The sequence below is a fragment of the Thunnus maccoyii genome, chromosome 17, assembly GCF_910596095.1.
Source record: "Thunnus maccoyii chromosome 17, fThuMac1.1, whole genome shotgun sequence".
Lineage (NCBI taxonomy): Eukaryota > Metazoa > Chordata > Actinopteri > Scombriformes > Scombridae > Thunnus > Thunnus maccoyii.
Genome location: NC_056549.1, coordinates 20,719,791 through 20,733,602, shown reverse-complemented (window position 1 = coordinate 20,733,602; position 13,812 = coordinate 20,719,791). Strand labels below are relative to the sequence as shown.

At 39.5% G+C, this 13,812-nt stretch overlaps 1 protein-coding gene across 4 annotated transcripts in view; it reads right to left on the bottom strand.

Annotated features, from left to right (window-relative positions):
* mia3 (MIA SH3 domain ER export factor 3) overlaps positions 1-13,812 on the bottom strand; it is a 19,428-nt gene extending 5,616 nt beyond the window's left edge. For 2 of the 4 annotated variants that reach the window (XM_042390031.1, XM_042390032.1), the window contains exons 1-23: positions 13,583-13,812; positions 12,261-12,394; positions 12,077-12,163; positions 9,808-11,956; positions 8,207-8,533; positions 7,557-7,690; positions 4,798-4,929; positions 4,391-4,412; positions 4,209-4,297; positions 4,032-4,109; positions 3,752-3,862; positions 3,593-3,664; positions 3,382-3,486; positions 3,111-3,233; positions 2,913-2,994; positions 2,222-2,274; positions 2,016-2,106; positions 1,788-1,926; positions 1,352-1,514; positions 1,228-1,263; positions 1,063-1,130; positions 537-622; positions 151-264 (exon numbers count right to left, since the gene is read on the bottom strand). In XM_042390031.1, the coding sequence (XP_042245965.1) occupies positions 151-264; positions 537-622; positions 1,063-1,130; positions 1,228-1,263; positions 1,352-1,514; positions 1,788-1,926; positions 2,016-2,106; positions 2,222-2,274; positions 2,913-2,994; positions 3,111-3,233; positions 3,382-3,486; positions 3,593-3,664; positions 3,752-3,862; positions 4,032-4,109; positions 4,209-4,297; positions 4,391-4,412; positions 4,798-4,929; positions 7,557-7,690; positions 8,207-8,533; positions 9,808-11,956; positions 12,077-12,163; positions 12,261-12,394; positions 13,583-13,703 (4,516 nt within the window). In that variant the 5' untranslated portion in view covers positions 13,704-13,812. Of the gene's footprint in view, positions 1-150; positions 265-536; positions 623-1,062; positions 1,131-1,227; positions 1,264-1,351; positions 1,515-1,787; positions 1,927-2,015; positions 2,107-2,221; positions 2,275-2,912; positions 2,995-3,110; positions 3,234-3,381; positions 3,487-3,592; positions 3,665-3,751; positions 3,863-4,031; positions 4,110-4,208; positions 4,298-4,390; positions 4,413-4,797; positions 4,930-7,556; positions 7,691-8,206; positions 8,534-9,807; positions 11,957-12,076; positions 12,164-12,260; positions 12,395-12,792; positions 13,145-13,207; positions 13,312-13,582 lie in introns of those variants that run through there. The other 2 variants (XM_042390033.1, XM_042390034.1) reach the window with 2 other exon arrangements.

Sequence of the window (13,812 nt, the reverse complement as noted above, 5' to 3'; positions counted from 1 at the left end):
GAAATGCAGGAAGGAAGAAATAAAAGGAAGAACTCAAGATGAAACAGCTGAAAAGAATAAAAGTCAGGAGAGCGAGAGGAGCAACACGGGGTTGTAAAGGAGGGATGACGAGGTGAGACCCAAAGTAGGTGAAGTAATCCACTGACTCACCATACGGGTCAATTCTTCGCCCCACTGGGGCAGAGGGTGGGCGCCTGGGACCCTCTATCATTAATGGAGGGGATGGGGCTCCCCCACTCACAGGAGAGGGCCCATATGAATCACCTGTTATGATCACACCAGTCATTTAAAAGAAAAAAAAGGAAAAGAAACACGACAATCTGTGCAATAGAGAGGTCCTCAGTCCTGGCTCTCCTCTGAGAAAGTCAAGTACACATCAAAAAGAGACAACATTTATCTGCTCAATGTCATTTAACAAAAACAAAATGAAAGAAAAAAAAAGAAGTGCAGGATTTTATTGGAAAACAGCCTCGTCTGCTCAAAGTGCGACGAGAACTGTCCAAATAAACAGCAGAGAAGGTGTGTGGTCTACTGACCTTGGCGAGGACCCGCAGGTTGTCCAGAGTTCGGTCTGAAGAGAGGAGCGCGGCGCTCATTCAGTTGGGAGGTTAGAACAGCCAGTCTGTGAAGGGGGGAGAAAAACCAACAACTCATGGACAGATGCAAAGAACGATTTTCTGTGATTAATCTGCTGAGAATTTTCTCATTTGTCATTCTGACATGTTAGAAAATAGTGAAACATGCCCTGAACAATTTTCTACAACACAAGGTGAGATTATTAAAGAGCTCCAACAGTCAAAAACCAAAAGTAATTCAGTTTACAAACAATATACAACAGAGAAAACAGCAAATCCTCACATTTGAGGGGTTGTTAACAGTGAATGTTTGGTATACTCGCTAAAACAATGGTTCCCAATTAGCTTACTGGTGATAATTCAGCTAATCGTTTTCACTCTGGCTTTAGGAAGTTACACTTTTAGTTAAATATCACTTTCAGCTGATTTGAAACAACAAAACCCCAAAACACTTCCAACTATTTTTAGTAATTCTGACATCACTTACTTTTCACGGAGCTTTATTGTTTCAAGCTTCTCTTGATTGAGAGCTCGCTCTGCATTACGAGCGTTCACCTGGAGACAAAAATGTAGCATTAATATCTTAATGTCTCGGCTTATAATACCAGCTGCATACATTTATGAATAAATGCTGACACTTAGTGCAACATACCCAGTTTGAGTGAGTTTTGTTTTCCTGTTCTTTAATCTAAGAGAAAGATAGAAATTCAGTCAGGGATCAGTTAAGATTTCTCTGTTTGCTCATTAAAAAAATATCAAGCTTAACAAGAGTCTACCTGTTCCTTGTAGACTTCCTCAGTCTTCTTCATTTGCTCCTCCATTTCATTAATGCGTTGCCTCAAGACTTTCACCTGCTCCTCGGCCTCAACGGCTTTTCCTCCCACCTCCGACAACATGCTCTCTTTGCTCCGACGCTCCAGCTCCTCCTTCGTTAATCTCCTGTGAAACCACAGAAACACGCTCCTATCAATAACGGCAGCACAGAGTTCATACACATCTTTTCCATTTAATATTCACCTGGATTATGCTTTAACAGTACAGCTTATTCCTCACAGCGTCATTACGGTGAAATGACAGCCAGTAAAGCTTATAACTATAGAAAATACTTCCGATACTGTCGGACATGCTAGGAGACTGTAGCAACATTTCCTTTAGTGACCAACAACAGCTAAAAACAGAAAGTGATGAATAACTGCTGGAGGCTTCACTTACTGCTGCAGAGCATTTTCCTTTTGTTGGTACATTTCAAACATGATTTCATTTTTCTGCTGGAGGATCTTGAACTGGTTTTCAAGATGGCTCTTCTCGCTTTTCATGGTTGCAATTGCATGTTCCAGCTCCTGGTGTTGTTCTGTAGCAAATCATGATATTCAATATAATTCTATGACACATGAATTATAGGATTTTGCAACAAATCTTATTTGTTCATGACCAACGTACCTTCTAGTGCCTTTCTACTCTTTTCTTCATTCAGCAGTTTTGTCATGAAGCGATCTCGCTCTTCTTCAACTACGGTGAGAGTGGTCTGGACCTGGGAGGAAAAACGTAAAATGACAAAACTTTTGAGAACTATACACTGCTAGAGGCACAAATTTGTCTCCCAGGCATTATCATAGTGAGCTTTACTCATTATCTTGCCATCTTACCCGGGAAACATCCATCATCTGTTTGATCCTGTTCTTTATGGCGGTCTTCTTATCTGTAAAAGACCATTGAACACTTTGTATTGTAAAATAAAGGCTTGACACAACTTTATACTGACTGCAGTTTCTGGCACCGCTGCATGTCTGAGGGATAACTTGAGGTTACATTATACAGCTAAGAAAAATAGATATTGTTGCTTGTTTTGATTTTGACTTTGCCTTTCCAAAAGATATGATTAATTCAGTTATATTAGACAAATTTCTCATATATAAATCCAAAATTTCCAAATCAAAAGGTTTTTTGTTTGAATGATCTTATTACAAAGATACATTTAAATCAATTATCTGTAAAACAAGGCCAAGAATGTTTGAATCACACGGAAAAACCACTGCCAAGCATTACATGAAGTCTCTGCAGCAGCACCTTATTTTTTTATTGTTTTTCTGTCATTTATATATCAGCAGTTTCCCCTTATTGTATTTTTGTTTTTGAAAATGTATTTTCAATGTCAGATGTTTGAGTTTTTGTATTTTAGTTTGTTAAATACAGCTTTAAAAAAACCCAATAAAAATGACAAATACAATGAATTGTCTAATAAAATCAGAATTTATTCACAATAATTCATCTGCTCAACCCATCCACACAAAAACTCTATTACTGTTTTGACTAAATTAGAGACAGAGTTGGACTTACCAGGTGCTACTTCACCGTTAACTTTGGTGTCACCTTTCTGTAAATCACAAGCGTCTAAGTCTGCCAGCAGTTCCGACAGCACCTGCCAGAAGACATTATCGTATGTGGTCAGTCAATCATTTGATGCCAGGCTTTTTTTTTTTAAACACCTGCTGATAAATAACAAAAATCATGACACAAATATAAGAAAAGACTGACCTCCACGTTGTGATCTTTAAGCACCACAGAGTCTTCCAGCTCTTTCTGAGACTTTTGATAGACTTTAATCTGTTCACTGAGCTCCTTGTGTTTGTCTTCCCAGGTCTTAATAGTAGACTTAAGCTGTAAAAATAGGCAAGGTCAGAGGAATGCCTCAGAAAAACACTCTGTTTCTGATTAAATGTTAGGAAATACAAAATTATTCAAAGAAATCACACCTCTTAACAAGCTTCAGTGACAAAATATCCAACAAGTCTACATATTGTCTTACTGTTTTATTTTCTTCTTTCAGTGTTGCGTAATCTTTCTCAAGACATTTGTGCTGAACATTTCGTGCATCTTCACGAATCTTGGCCTCATCCAGGAGAACAGTAGTCTACAGCAAATACATACAGTTTATTAGATACAATGAACCCAAAAGCTTCATTTAATGAAGCCCGCAGAGTCTTGCAACGTTCAAAAGATTGTGCAAGTGTTTGTACCTTAGAGAGTGTTTCCTGAATCTTTTTCCTGCTAAGCTGCAGCTTCTCGTTTGACTTCTCCAATTTCTCAATCTGTTAAAGAAACCGTTACGTGTCATCATGAGTCTGAGAAGACAGTTGAAGGAATTACATGACGGAAAAAACACTTTAAAAAATTACCCGAGTTTCATTTTGTTGAGCGTTTTCCCGCTCTTCTTTGAGCAGTTTTGCGTATGTGTTCTTTTCTTCAGCCATCTGTTCATTCCTCGTTTCTGCTTCCAAAACTTTACTCTGCAAAACAAATAGGAATTAATTTTACTTACTGTACTAACCACACACAAAACCTATAGTCATTTAGATTTGAGTAGGCATGAAAAGTCTAACTTCAGCCATTTTCAAATAAAACATTCACAGCATGTAAAAATACATAAATAAATATTTAAAAAATCCTATATCTTACCTCGAGGTTTTGTATCTTTTTCTTTGTAGAACTCACTGTTTGTGCTGACTGTTTTTGATTTTCCTTCAGTTTTTCAGTCTTAAAAGAAAAGAAAAACAATTGAGAAAGTTGCAGAAATAAAAACAGACTTTTAATTCAGTATCTCACTGATGTTTATGGAAGATCATTAATTCTTACCTGTTTCTCAAGTTCAGACATTTTGGTGAGAGCATCATTCTTCTCTTTTTTGAGTGCTTGGATTTGCTCTATGAGCTTTTTTTCATCCACTTGATAGAAAAATACAACAAAAAATTAGTGAGGTTTTACACAGCATGAGTTTGTCATATATGTGTAATATGACAAAATAAGTGAAAACTTACCAAGGTATTCTCTCTTCTTTACCTGAAAAGTTTAGAGAGGCAATAAGGAAACATCAGTTTCATGTCTAATCAACACAGGTTAATTGACGCAGCACGATCACCATGTTCATACAGTAATGCAGCTTTATCATGTCAGGAATCATACATAAATATTTTGTCTAACAGTGATGCAGTTGAGGAAAAGATTGTAATTAAGTATGTTTATCTCAGTCCATAGGTAGCAATGTGAGTCTTCAGGATCAAAAACTAATACAACCTAACCTATACAATCTAAGCTAGTACAAATACAATTCATGTGATGTTTTCTTTATATTATCAAATCAAGCAAATAAACATTTCCTCCAATGTTGGTGAGTTCTGGCACATCATTTGATCTGAGATGAGAGCAGCAATATCATCGGACTTACTGCTAACACAGTCCTCCAGAAGAAGAGGGTGAAGGTCATTACTCCAACCAAAGCAGTGATGACAACAGCTTGCCAAGGACAGCCAAACAAGGTTTCCCCTGGCCTCCACTCTTCTGGCAGTAGTGAAATCATCTGAAGACACATAAACACAAAAATGCTGTTTAGGGATATGATCAGGAGGAATGGAAGAAGCTGGCTGGTTAAATATGCTTCTTGAAAATAGGAATCCTATGACAGGAGGAAAAATACCCTTGGTACCATGGTTTGAATGTGAATAATACTATGAAAAGACCAGAGAGAGAAGGCAAGTACAGATTTTTAAAATATAGTGAGACTGCAGCAAACCCACAGTAGTTCAAGCCTAAAAAAAACTTACAATATTTACACCCTGTGTATTCATTAACCAAAATCTGATGAGCACAAAATAAGTTTCAGTGATAAGTGATCAGTAGAAAAGTCATCAAGATATCAGAGCATTAGCATACAGTGATACAATCAAATACTTAAGTACAAAGCAGAGTCTTTACTACAGGTGTTGAAACCTCAGTTTATCACCAAAAAACACAAAGAAAAGTTGCACTGCCCAACACACCTCTTCCAACCTGTACTAACCATGCATTTTGATACCAATAAGGACTTCCTACATAGTGCACCAATGGCAGTATTAAAATGCTGCTACAGGAAACGGACAAGCAAGATTTACAAGCCAGGCAGACTTTATTTCACTGTTCAATTAATGATTAAACAATGGTTGGTTGCTGCAAAAAGGCAGAGGTAGTCGCACATTGTATCAGTAAGGTAAATGCACCAGGTTTTTATGCAAGTGTGGTCACACCAAATGGAGCTCTGCATATCGTGCAACTGCAAAGAAACCTTTGAACTGAACATGTGGCAATCGAGACAGAACAAACGAACACTCTACAGCTCTAATGAAAAGTAGGGATTACATTCAAATTAACAATAAAATCACATCACCTGAAAGGCTTAACGTTAATACTGCATTATGTTCTCTTCTTCTTCTCCAGCCGGCTGTAAATTAAAAGTACTACTTTTAATTAAAGTACTACTTTTAATTTACAGCGCTGCACAAACGCAGAACTGCAACATGCCATGTTTAAGAAATCCAATCTGTATTGTCCACAGCAAAAACAAGTCACAACAATGAGCCAAGATTATTTGCATGTGGTGCCAAACACAAGTTTGATGGGTTAAATTCAGGAGGAGCTGAGGTCAATAAGCATCAGCCATATGCTTAATATGCTCATTAACACGTCAGCAGGCCATGACAGCATAATAAACACTTGACACAAGGGTCACACTGAGTCAAGTTTTCACTTACATGTTGGAGCTCCTTTAGAAAAAACATGTATACATGCTCCGGTTCGGTTACAGGTCGGGTTATTGTATCCCCCTCCATGCCTGTGTTTTAACACTGGATTAAAAACAAGAGCGGAACTAGCCACAGTGTGCTAGTTTGACAGATGTTAGCTTGCTACGTTAGCTCTCTTCAAAGTAAACCGCGCCGATATGCTAGCAGTTAGCTTTAAAAGCCTACGCATCTGAAAAATAAAAACACTTCGATACAAACACTGACAACGTTAGACAGTCGAGAAAGGCTGTAAATTGGACTTGGCGGCGACAGTTTAGGTTAGCTAACGGTGATTTAACGTTACGGATGAGTCGTCAAATCCGGTTCACTGTCAGAAAACAGAGCTGGAGGTTCACTATGGATACCAACTGTTAGTACAAAAAATAAAGATTTTGGCCGTATTAAACGTAATGTTATCATACGACTTGACTATCTGCTTTTCCATGCCAAAATAAAGCCCAGTTGTCGTGCTAACAGCCAGCTCAGCACCGGCTGTGTTGAACTTCAGCCTACAGCTCGACAGCCAACAACACTGGGGGAGGGCCGTGAGATGTTCAGGTGAAATCGGTAATTCGAGGTTTCCCTGTTATTGAGTACCCAATACACGACCTGTATCTGCGTGCTGACGACGTGTGAGTGCAGGAGGGTTCATGTGTTCAAATTGCTGTAATATGAGCAATAGGACAGGCCTGTGTGACGTGTGCTGTTACCAGAAGCATATCTGAGGCCGGTGCAGTGAGGCTTGTAGGTTGTCAGTTTACACCAGAATTTCCCAAACTTTTTCTATTGGTAATATTCTCTCTCTCTCTCTCTCTCTCACACACACACACACAATTTTGCGCAGCTATCTTTGTTAGGACAGTGCACTGACTTCCATTCATTGTGGACAGCCTATCCCAAACCCTAACCCTAGACTATTTTTGTTTGTTCTCTCCTCAGTTAGTTCCAACAACAATAGAAACACAGCACACGCAGATTGAGTAGGTGGTGACAGACTTATGATGTGGAAAAATGTCGATCTACTTTACTTCAAAATCAATATCATATTGTTGTGGGAATGACAGGGAGTGATGGGGGAAGATGCAGCAGAGACAGATTCAACCGTAAAGTAATTACTGCAGACATAGCTTGAAGAAGATATACAATTATTCTGCTTTTTTTTGCTGAATCATATTGTCTCCTCATGGCCTGGCAACATATGTTCTGTGGCCCAGTAGCTGTCCACAGCCTGGTGGTTAAGAACCACTGATATGCTGATGGTTAAAGTCTTATATCAGGAGAGTCAATGTTCGAAAAATGTATCATAATTTTTTATATTTTTGATTTTATGGATTGAAATGTGTCACTGATTAAACTAGTGTATACAGTATCTTAGAATTCTTAGACTTACCACAATGGTCCACTCTGTAACCTTAGTCTTGATCATTGAAATGATGCAGCCCATGTAAACCATTCCAGTTGAGAATAATCCCACTTCTTCTTCTTCATGAAATTCAGAACCTGGTTCCATGGAGTCCAAAGATTCTGGAGGAACAAAATTTAGCCTATTACACCGAGGTTTGCACTGCAATCCAGTTTGTTCATGCATCAGAAACAGCTGAATTAATCTGTGGATATGAAAAACCCCAAACTATAAACCAACCAACCCAGACTACTTTTAAATTTTAACACAAGAAAAACCTCGAGCATCCTCACTTGTAACTGACTAATCTGCTGAACCCCAAGAATTAACTTTTGAATCAAAATATACTACATTTTTTCATAATACAAATACAGTGTCCTCAAAACAGGTTTTTATATTCCCGTAATGCCACAAATAGCGAGGATTTCTGTATAAATATGTCAAATTTAAGGGGAGGGCTTGGCAAAAACACAATTGTCTAATGATAAAGACTTGCACAATGGAAGCTAATAGAGAAGCTCTTGCTTCTAGGTTAAAGAACATTGTTAAAATCCTAAGGAAATGACATTTTACAGACACAAATGATCGCTTGGACATAGAAAAACTTGATTGATCATTCATGCTGCTAGATTACCAACCTGAGGGTGAGCGCTCCACTGCGACACCAAGGCCCATGTCTAAAGGATTTTCCAGAGTGGCTTGAGGAACCTTTTGCATTTCGTCTGAGGCACTGAAGCTTGGCTGATTGTCTTTGTTTTTATTGAAGTGTCCACCATCCTCCTCCACACTGACATCCGATCCAGTGTGCACTTCATCCAAACGGATCTGCTCCTCTTCAACCTCTGCTGGCTTTTCCTCAAGATCTGTTACTGTGAGGTTGTCATCACTTTCCGCCTCAGGGATGACAGATTTTTCCTCTTCGACTGTGTGGGACATGTCTTCATTGACATTCAATTCATGTTCATCTACAATGAAATGATTGAAAAACACAAAAGCAATAAGACTTTACTCTTGGGAGTGATTTCTCAGGTATATATTTAAATATTTCTAGGTAGAGAGGAATTTATTCCTTGTAGGAGAATTCCCTTTATGAGGTGTGTACTGGTTTACATTCAAGCATAACTGATCTAGTGACGGCAGGTGTGGTCTATCACTCTGTCAAGAGAGCGCTATTTGCTAAGTAGGAGGTCAGCAGTGTTAAGGCCTGTACAATCATCAACTGGAGCCAAACTACTTTAAATGTGTAATCTGTAATTAGGTGTCACACTACATGACATCTACGGATGCACCAATCCAACGTTATCACTCCTGATACTGATTCCAATACTCAGGGTATCCTGCTGATACAGATTCCTGATCTAATACCCAAGCTTTCTTTAAGCTCAGGTATTGGCTGCCCAACTCACTTATAACTGATGTAAATAATAGCAGAAACACAGCATTTTATAACAACATTAATGGTCAGTATCGCCCCAATATGGAACTGGCGTATTGGATCCATGCATCCCTAAAGATATCTGCAAATAAAGATTTTCTATTTGGATATTACAGACTTTGAAGAAAAAGAGTGGCCATTCAATGTGTAAATTAGGCCCTGTTCACATTTTGTACTAATTGCATGTGAGATATCAGCCAAAGTATACTATGGATACAGCAGGATCAAACAGCTAAAGCAATATACTAACTACCAAACTGAGACTCCACTTATTCAATTTTGCAGTATACACAAAGCCTGAAAAAAATGTAAACACAGTTGAGTACAGCTGCATTGATTACGCCAACCTACTAGGACAATATTTATGTATATTCATATCTATTTTCCAGCAGCACAGCCTAGTATTAATGTGGACATCTTAGCAGTGGCTGCAATTCATTGTTGGCAGGGAGAGTTAAACATCACATCTGATCACTGGAGACGTGTTCTGCTGCCAGGTGTGAACTGCAACCACTTTCAATCGGATGAAGACACAATCTGGATATGTCTGGTAACAAGATACTGGTCTGCTGCATATCTGCCTTGCCCCAGTATCAAATTCTGCACTCATTTTATCAGTCAATCATAAGCTGATGCAATATACAGTACCTGTCTGTGAAAGACCCATATCAGTGGTTAAAAAAATATTTGCAATGAATCAGTCTCTATCTCTACAAAAAACATCAGAATCAATCATTTTCCAACCCACTTTTTTAAGAGATAGCGCCCCCCAATGCAAATTTGGAATATAAAAAACAAACCTACCTTGGTCTTTATCTGGTGCTTTCTCTACTGCCATAGGCGTGCTATCACTTGCTGTTGAATACTTCTGTCGAAGGTTGAATGCCAGCTCCTGGAAGTCGTCCAATATCTCAGTTTCCTCGTCCAAACTACTTGTGTTCATTTGGTTCTCATCATTGTGTTTTGCGCCCTGGTTATCCAGCATCTTCTCAATCTCGTCCAGGATAGCATTCTCTGAGGCTTCCAGGATACTCTCAAGTGCATTTTCGATGTCTTGCGTAGTGCCTGGTTGTGAGAGACGAGTAGCCCGCAACTCTGCGTCCAGCTCGGTGAACATGGCCTCCACTTTGAAGAGATTCTTGAGACCCAGGATCTTCTGGAAGCGCTCCATTTTCTCCTCTGTGAAGTGGTCTCGCAGCAGAATCAGTCTCATTATGCTATCGCTGTATTCCGGCTCTGGTGTCGACATGGTGGGCTGAGTTGTTTCTGGTGAGGGTTTCTTAGTGTCATCCGATTGTGAAAAAGAAAGCGCATTTTCATCTTCAAGTAATTCTTCTTTTTCTTCATACCTGTCCTCATCTAGCTCGGTGTATTTCTCATCTTCCTTCTCCTCTGTAAGTACTTCCTCATCAATCTGTGGTTTGACAGATAATTCTGGTTGACTGTTATTACTTTCTAAATCTGTAATGGAACGGTCACGATATTGATCGAGTAGTTTGTCATCTGCTTTCTTCTTGTCGTCATCTCTAAGATCTGAATCCTTTAAGTGCCTCTCCTCAATAGACAGATCCTGACGTGTTTCAGTTTCCGTACTGGCTAAATCTTGATCGGTTGCTGTTTTGTTTTCGTCTAATGTCTCGTCTAATGTCTCGTCTAAATCCTCTCTATACCCCATTGTAATGTTACTGTCCTGTATATTTTCATTTTCATCACTGACCTCTTCGGTCACTTCTTCCTCCTCTTCATATTTATCCTCAATGGGTTCATCTGTTGTTTTAATATCTGATTTTTGAGTATGGGGGTCATCCTGTGATACTGGATCAATTAAAACTGTACTCGCTTCTGTTTGATTGTGTATCGGCTCATCAGTAGGTTTCAATGTTTCATCCTGAGGTTCCTCGTGTTTGACTGCCACTTCATCATGATCATCATCATGCTCAAACAACAGTTTCTCAGAATCGCTGAGTGTTTCTTTACTATCTGTATGCACGGACATTGAATTAGGAGAATCTTCAAAATCTGGATCTATTTTTTCTGGCTCTTTTGGTGACTCTGGTGTTAGTGGTTCTATATCTTTCTTTGCTTCCTCAAAACTCAGAGGGGTTTTTGAAGCAGCTTCCTCCTCATCCTCGTCATCTTCGTCTTCCTCTGAACTCAAACTTTCTGCTGTCCTCTCCCCCCCAGTCACGACTGAAAAAACTGCATCTCCAAGTGTTGTCCACATGTTCTTCTCCTCCTCAGTTTTTGGTTCATTGTCTTGTGTCATGGGAGGAATTTCCTGATTTTCAAGGGAATCGGATTCTGGAGTGTCGCCTGCTTGTTCAAAGAAAGGCAGCAATGGAGTTTCTGTTTTAGGATCAGTGTCATCTTCAGGATGATCTTCCAATTTTTCACTTTCTTCCTCTTCCTCATATGGGGTGATTTTCGTGGTGGTTTCCGCATCAGTGGTGACAGCATCAAAAGTTGTTCCGAAGGTCGTTTTTAACTCAGGGATTTGCACACCTTCAGAAATCGACACTGGTTCGTTTTCTGAAATGAAATCATCTTTGGGCAGAGATTCCACCTCCTGTTTTGTGCGTGTATCTTTGATTTTCTCTTTGTCTTCTGTAGCTCTCTCAGTACCATCAAGTGTAGATGCTGCATCAGGCTCTACTTCTTTTGTAGAAGGCGATTCATCTTCCAAATCAGGTTGAGGCAAAGAGGCACTTTGATCGCCTGGGACCCAGTCAAGATCCTCAGAGTCATCATAAGGCTCAATTAGTTTTTCACTGTCAGTTGCCTCTTCTTCTTCTGATGGCTTTGTTTCATTTTGAGTGCCTTCTGCTTCTTCGATTTGGTCAGATGTTCCATTATTTTCACTGTCATTCTCCTCTGCCATGGCACCCAACAGTGAATCTACGTCATAATTGTCAAACCTATCGTATCCAGTGTCAAAACAGACAAAATCTGTTTCCTGAAAAGAAGACACAAAAAGAAAAAAAATTCACAAAAATATACATGTCTCAACTGGTACATAGACACCGGGGGATAAAGAAATACTGTATCACAGGTGATCAGCAACTAATTTTCATACCTCTGCTGGAACTTCATGTTCTTTGTCGGTATAAACATGGTTGATTGCAAGAAGGTCCTTTGGGAAATAGCCAAATTGACTTCCAACCTATTGACAAATAAACGAAGAAAACATATAGATGATTACACCTACACAGGGCACCCTAGATCCAGTACAGATTAAATATTAACCCAAGGATACTTACACTTCCGGCCCACATGTCAGTCCTTCTGCCTGACAATTTGTAGTATACATAGACAGTTTCTGATTTCTTGAATGACAAGAACCGACAGTCCGGTCCTGAGAAATCTGTCACTGCTTTTCCCCGACATAAGAGCACTGTGAAAGCAAATGTGAAGAATTGTTACAAGAAGGTAAACTGTATTCATTTTGCTAGTTTGCATGTAATGCTCATTTCAAGAATGCAGAAGGCAAACTAGCAGCAACTTCTCTGTTTGCTGTTAATAAGATTTTTTTAAGCATTGCGGACAAAAAAAATATTCATCATTTCCGAGGGTTACAAAACATGCAATTTCAACATACAAAACTGATGCAACTAAAGATGGCAAACAAGACAAGAGTGAAAAACTGTATCTGCATTGTCTTGCATGAAATGCCAAGACTAAACCCAAAAACTCATGGTTTTAGTCTTGGTTAAAATATTTTACTTTTTTTTTTCACCATTAGCTAGAAAATTAAAAGCAAAGAAACTATTCTACTTCTGTCTCCAGTCTTACTTTTCTCACTGACTTGTGTTACTGCTGCGACTTAGTCTTTTTTTGAGATTTTATGTCGTCGTTGTAATAACTTCTTATCACCTGCACCAGCCTGTTTGGTTGGCTTTGGTCACATATTTTGTCAATAACATAAACTACAACAGCTCCCTAAGACTTGACATAGGTTTGTTCAAATCTAGTAATGCAAACTGAGCAGACAACGTGAATTGACATGCCCTGAAACTCTCATTATCAGTTCGTCGCATTAGTTTTCTATAGTTTATAGTTTTCTAAGCTATTAATCTTGAGAAATGTTTAGCTAAAGTGTATCGAGTAACGCCAGCTATAAGAAAAAAGTAGTAAACAGCCAGAGTCAATACTAATGTGGCTCAACAATAGGGCTATCGAGGCTTGTGCTTGTGCTAGCTCATGTTACCTATTGTTTGTCCAGGTACTAACATTGGCAGAGCTTTTTTCCCAAGCTGACCGGCCGGTGGCTAATTAGCTGCTAACATTAGCTTCCACTACTCGCCCAGAGAGGCCCGGAGCTGCCAGGCAACCGGCCAACACAGGCTGCGTATGAACGGATAACCCCCCCCTCTCCCCCGAGCTCATGACCGGTGTTAACATTAACCTACAGCACAACCTAAACACCATCAGAACAACTGCAAGTGGTTATCTGGGCTGCAAATATCGATTGGCGACAGGTCAAAAGATAAGGCGCAATTTATGGCTAGCTGTATGTGATGTAGGGAAGAAGCATCCTTGCAGTCCTGATGAGCTCGTATTTACAACAAGCCTACAAACTTACTGCTGCACTCCTCATCGGCGCATCTTTTAAAGTCGGAGAACCGCTTTTCCAAGGCTGCAGTTGAAATAAAATTAAATAAAAGTAATAAAAAGCCATTTCGGTAAAAGTGTTTTGCTGCCATGCTGGCAGTTTTGTTGCCTGGCTTGATCCTGCTGCTGGAGCATGAGCACTGGGCTGAAGGAGCCGACACGTCAGCACATCAGATCCGGCTGGGTGGAGGCTCAGATAGC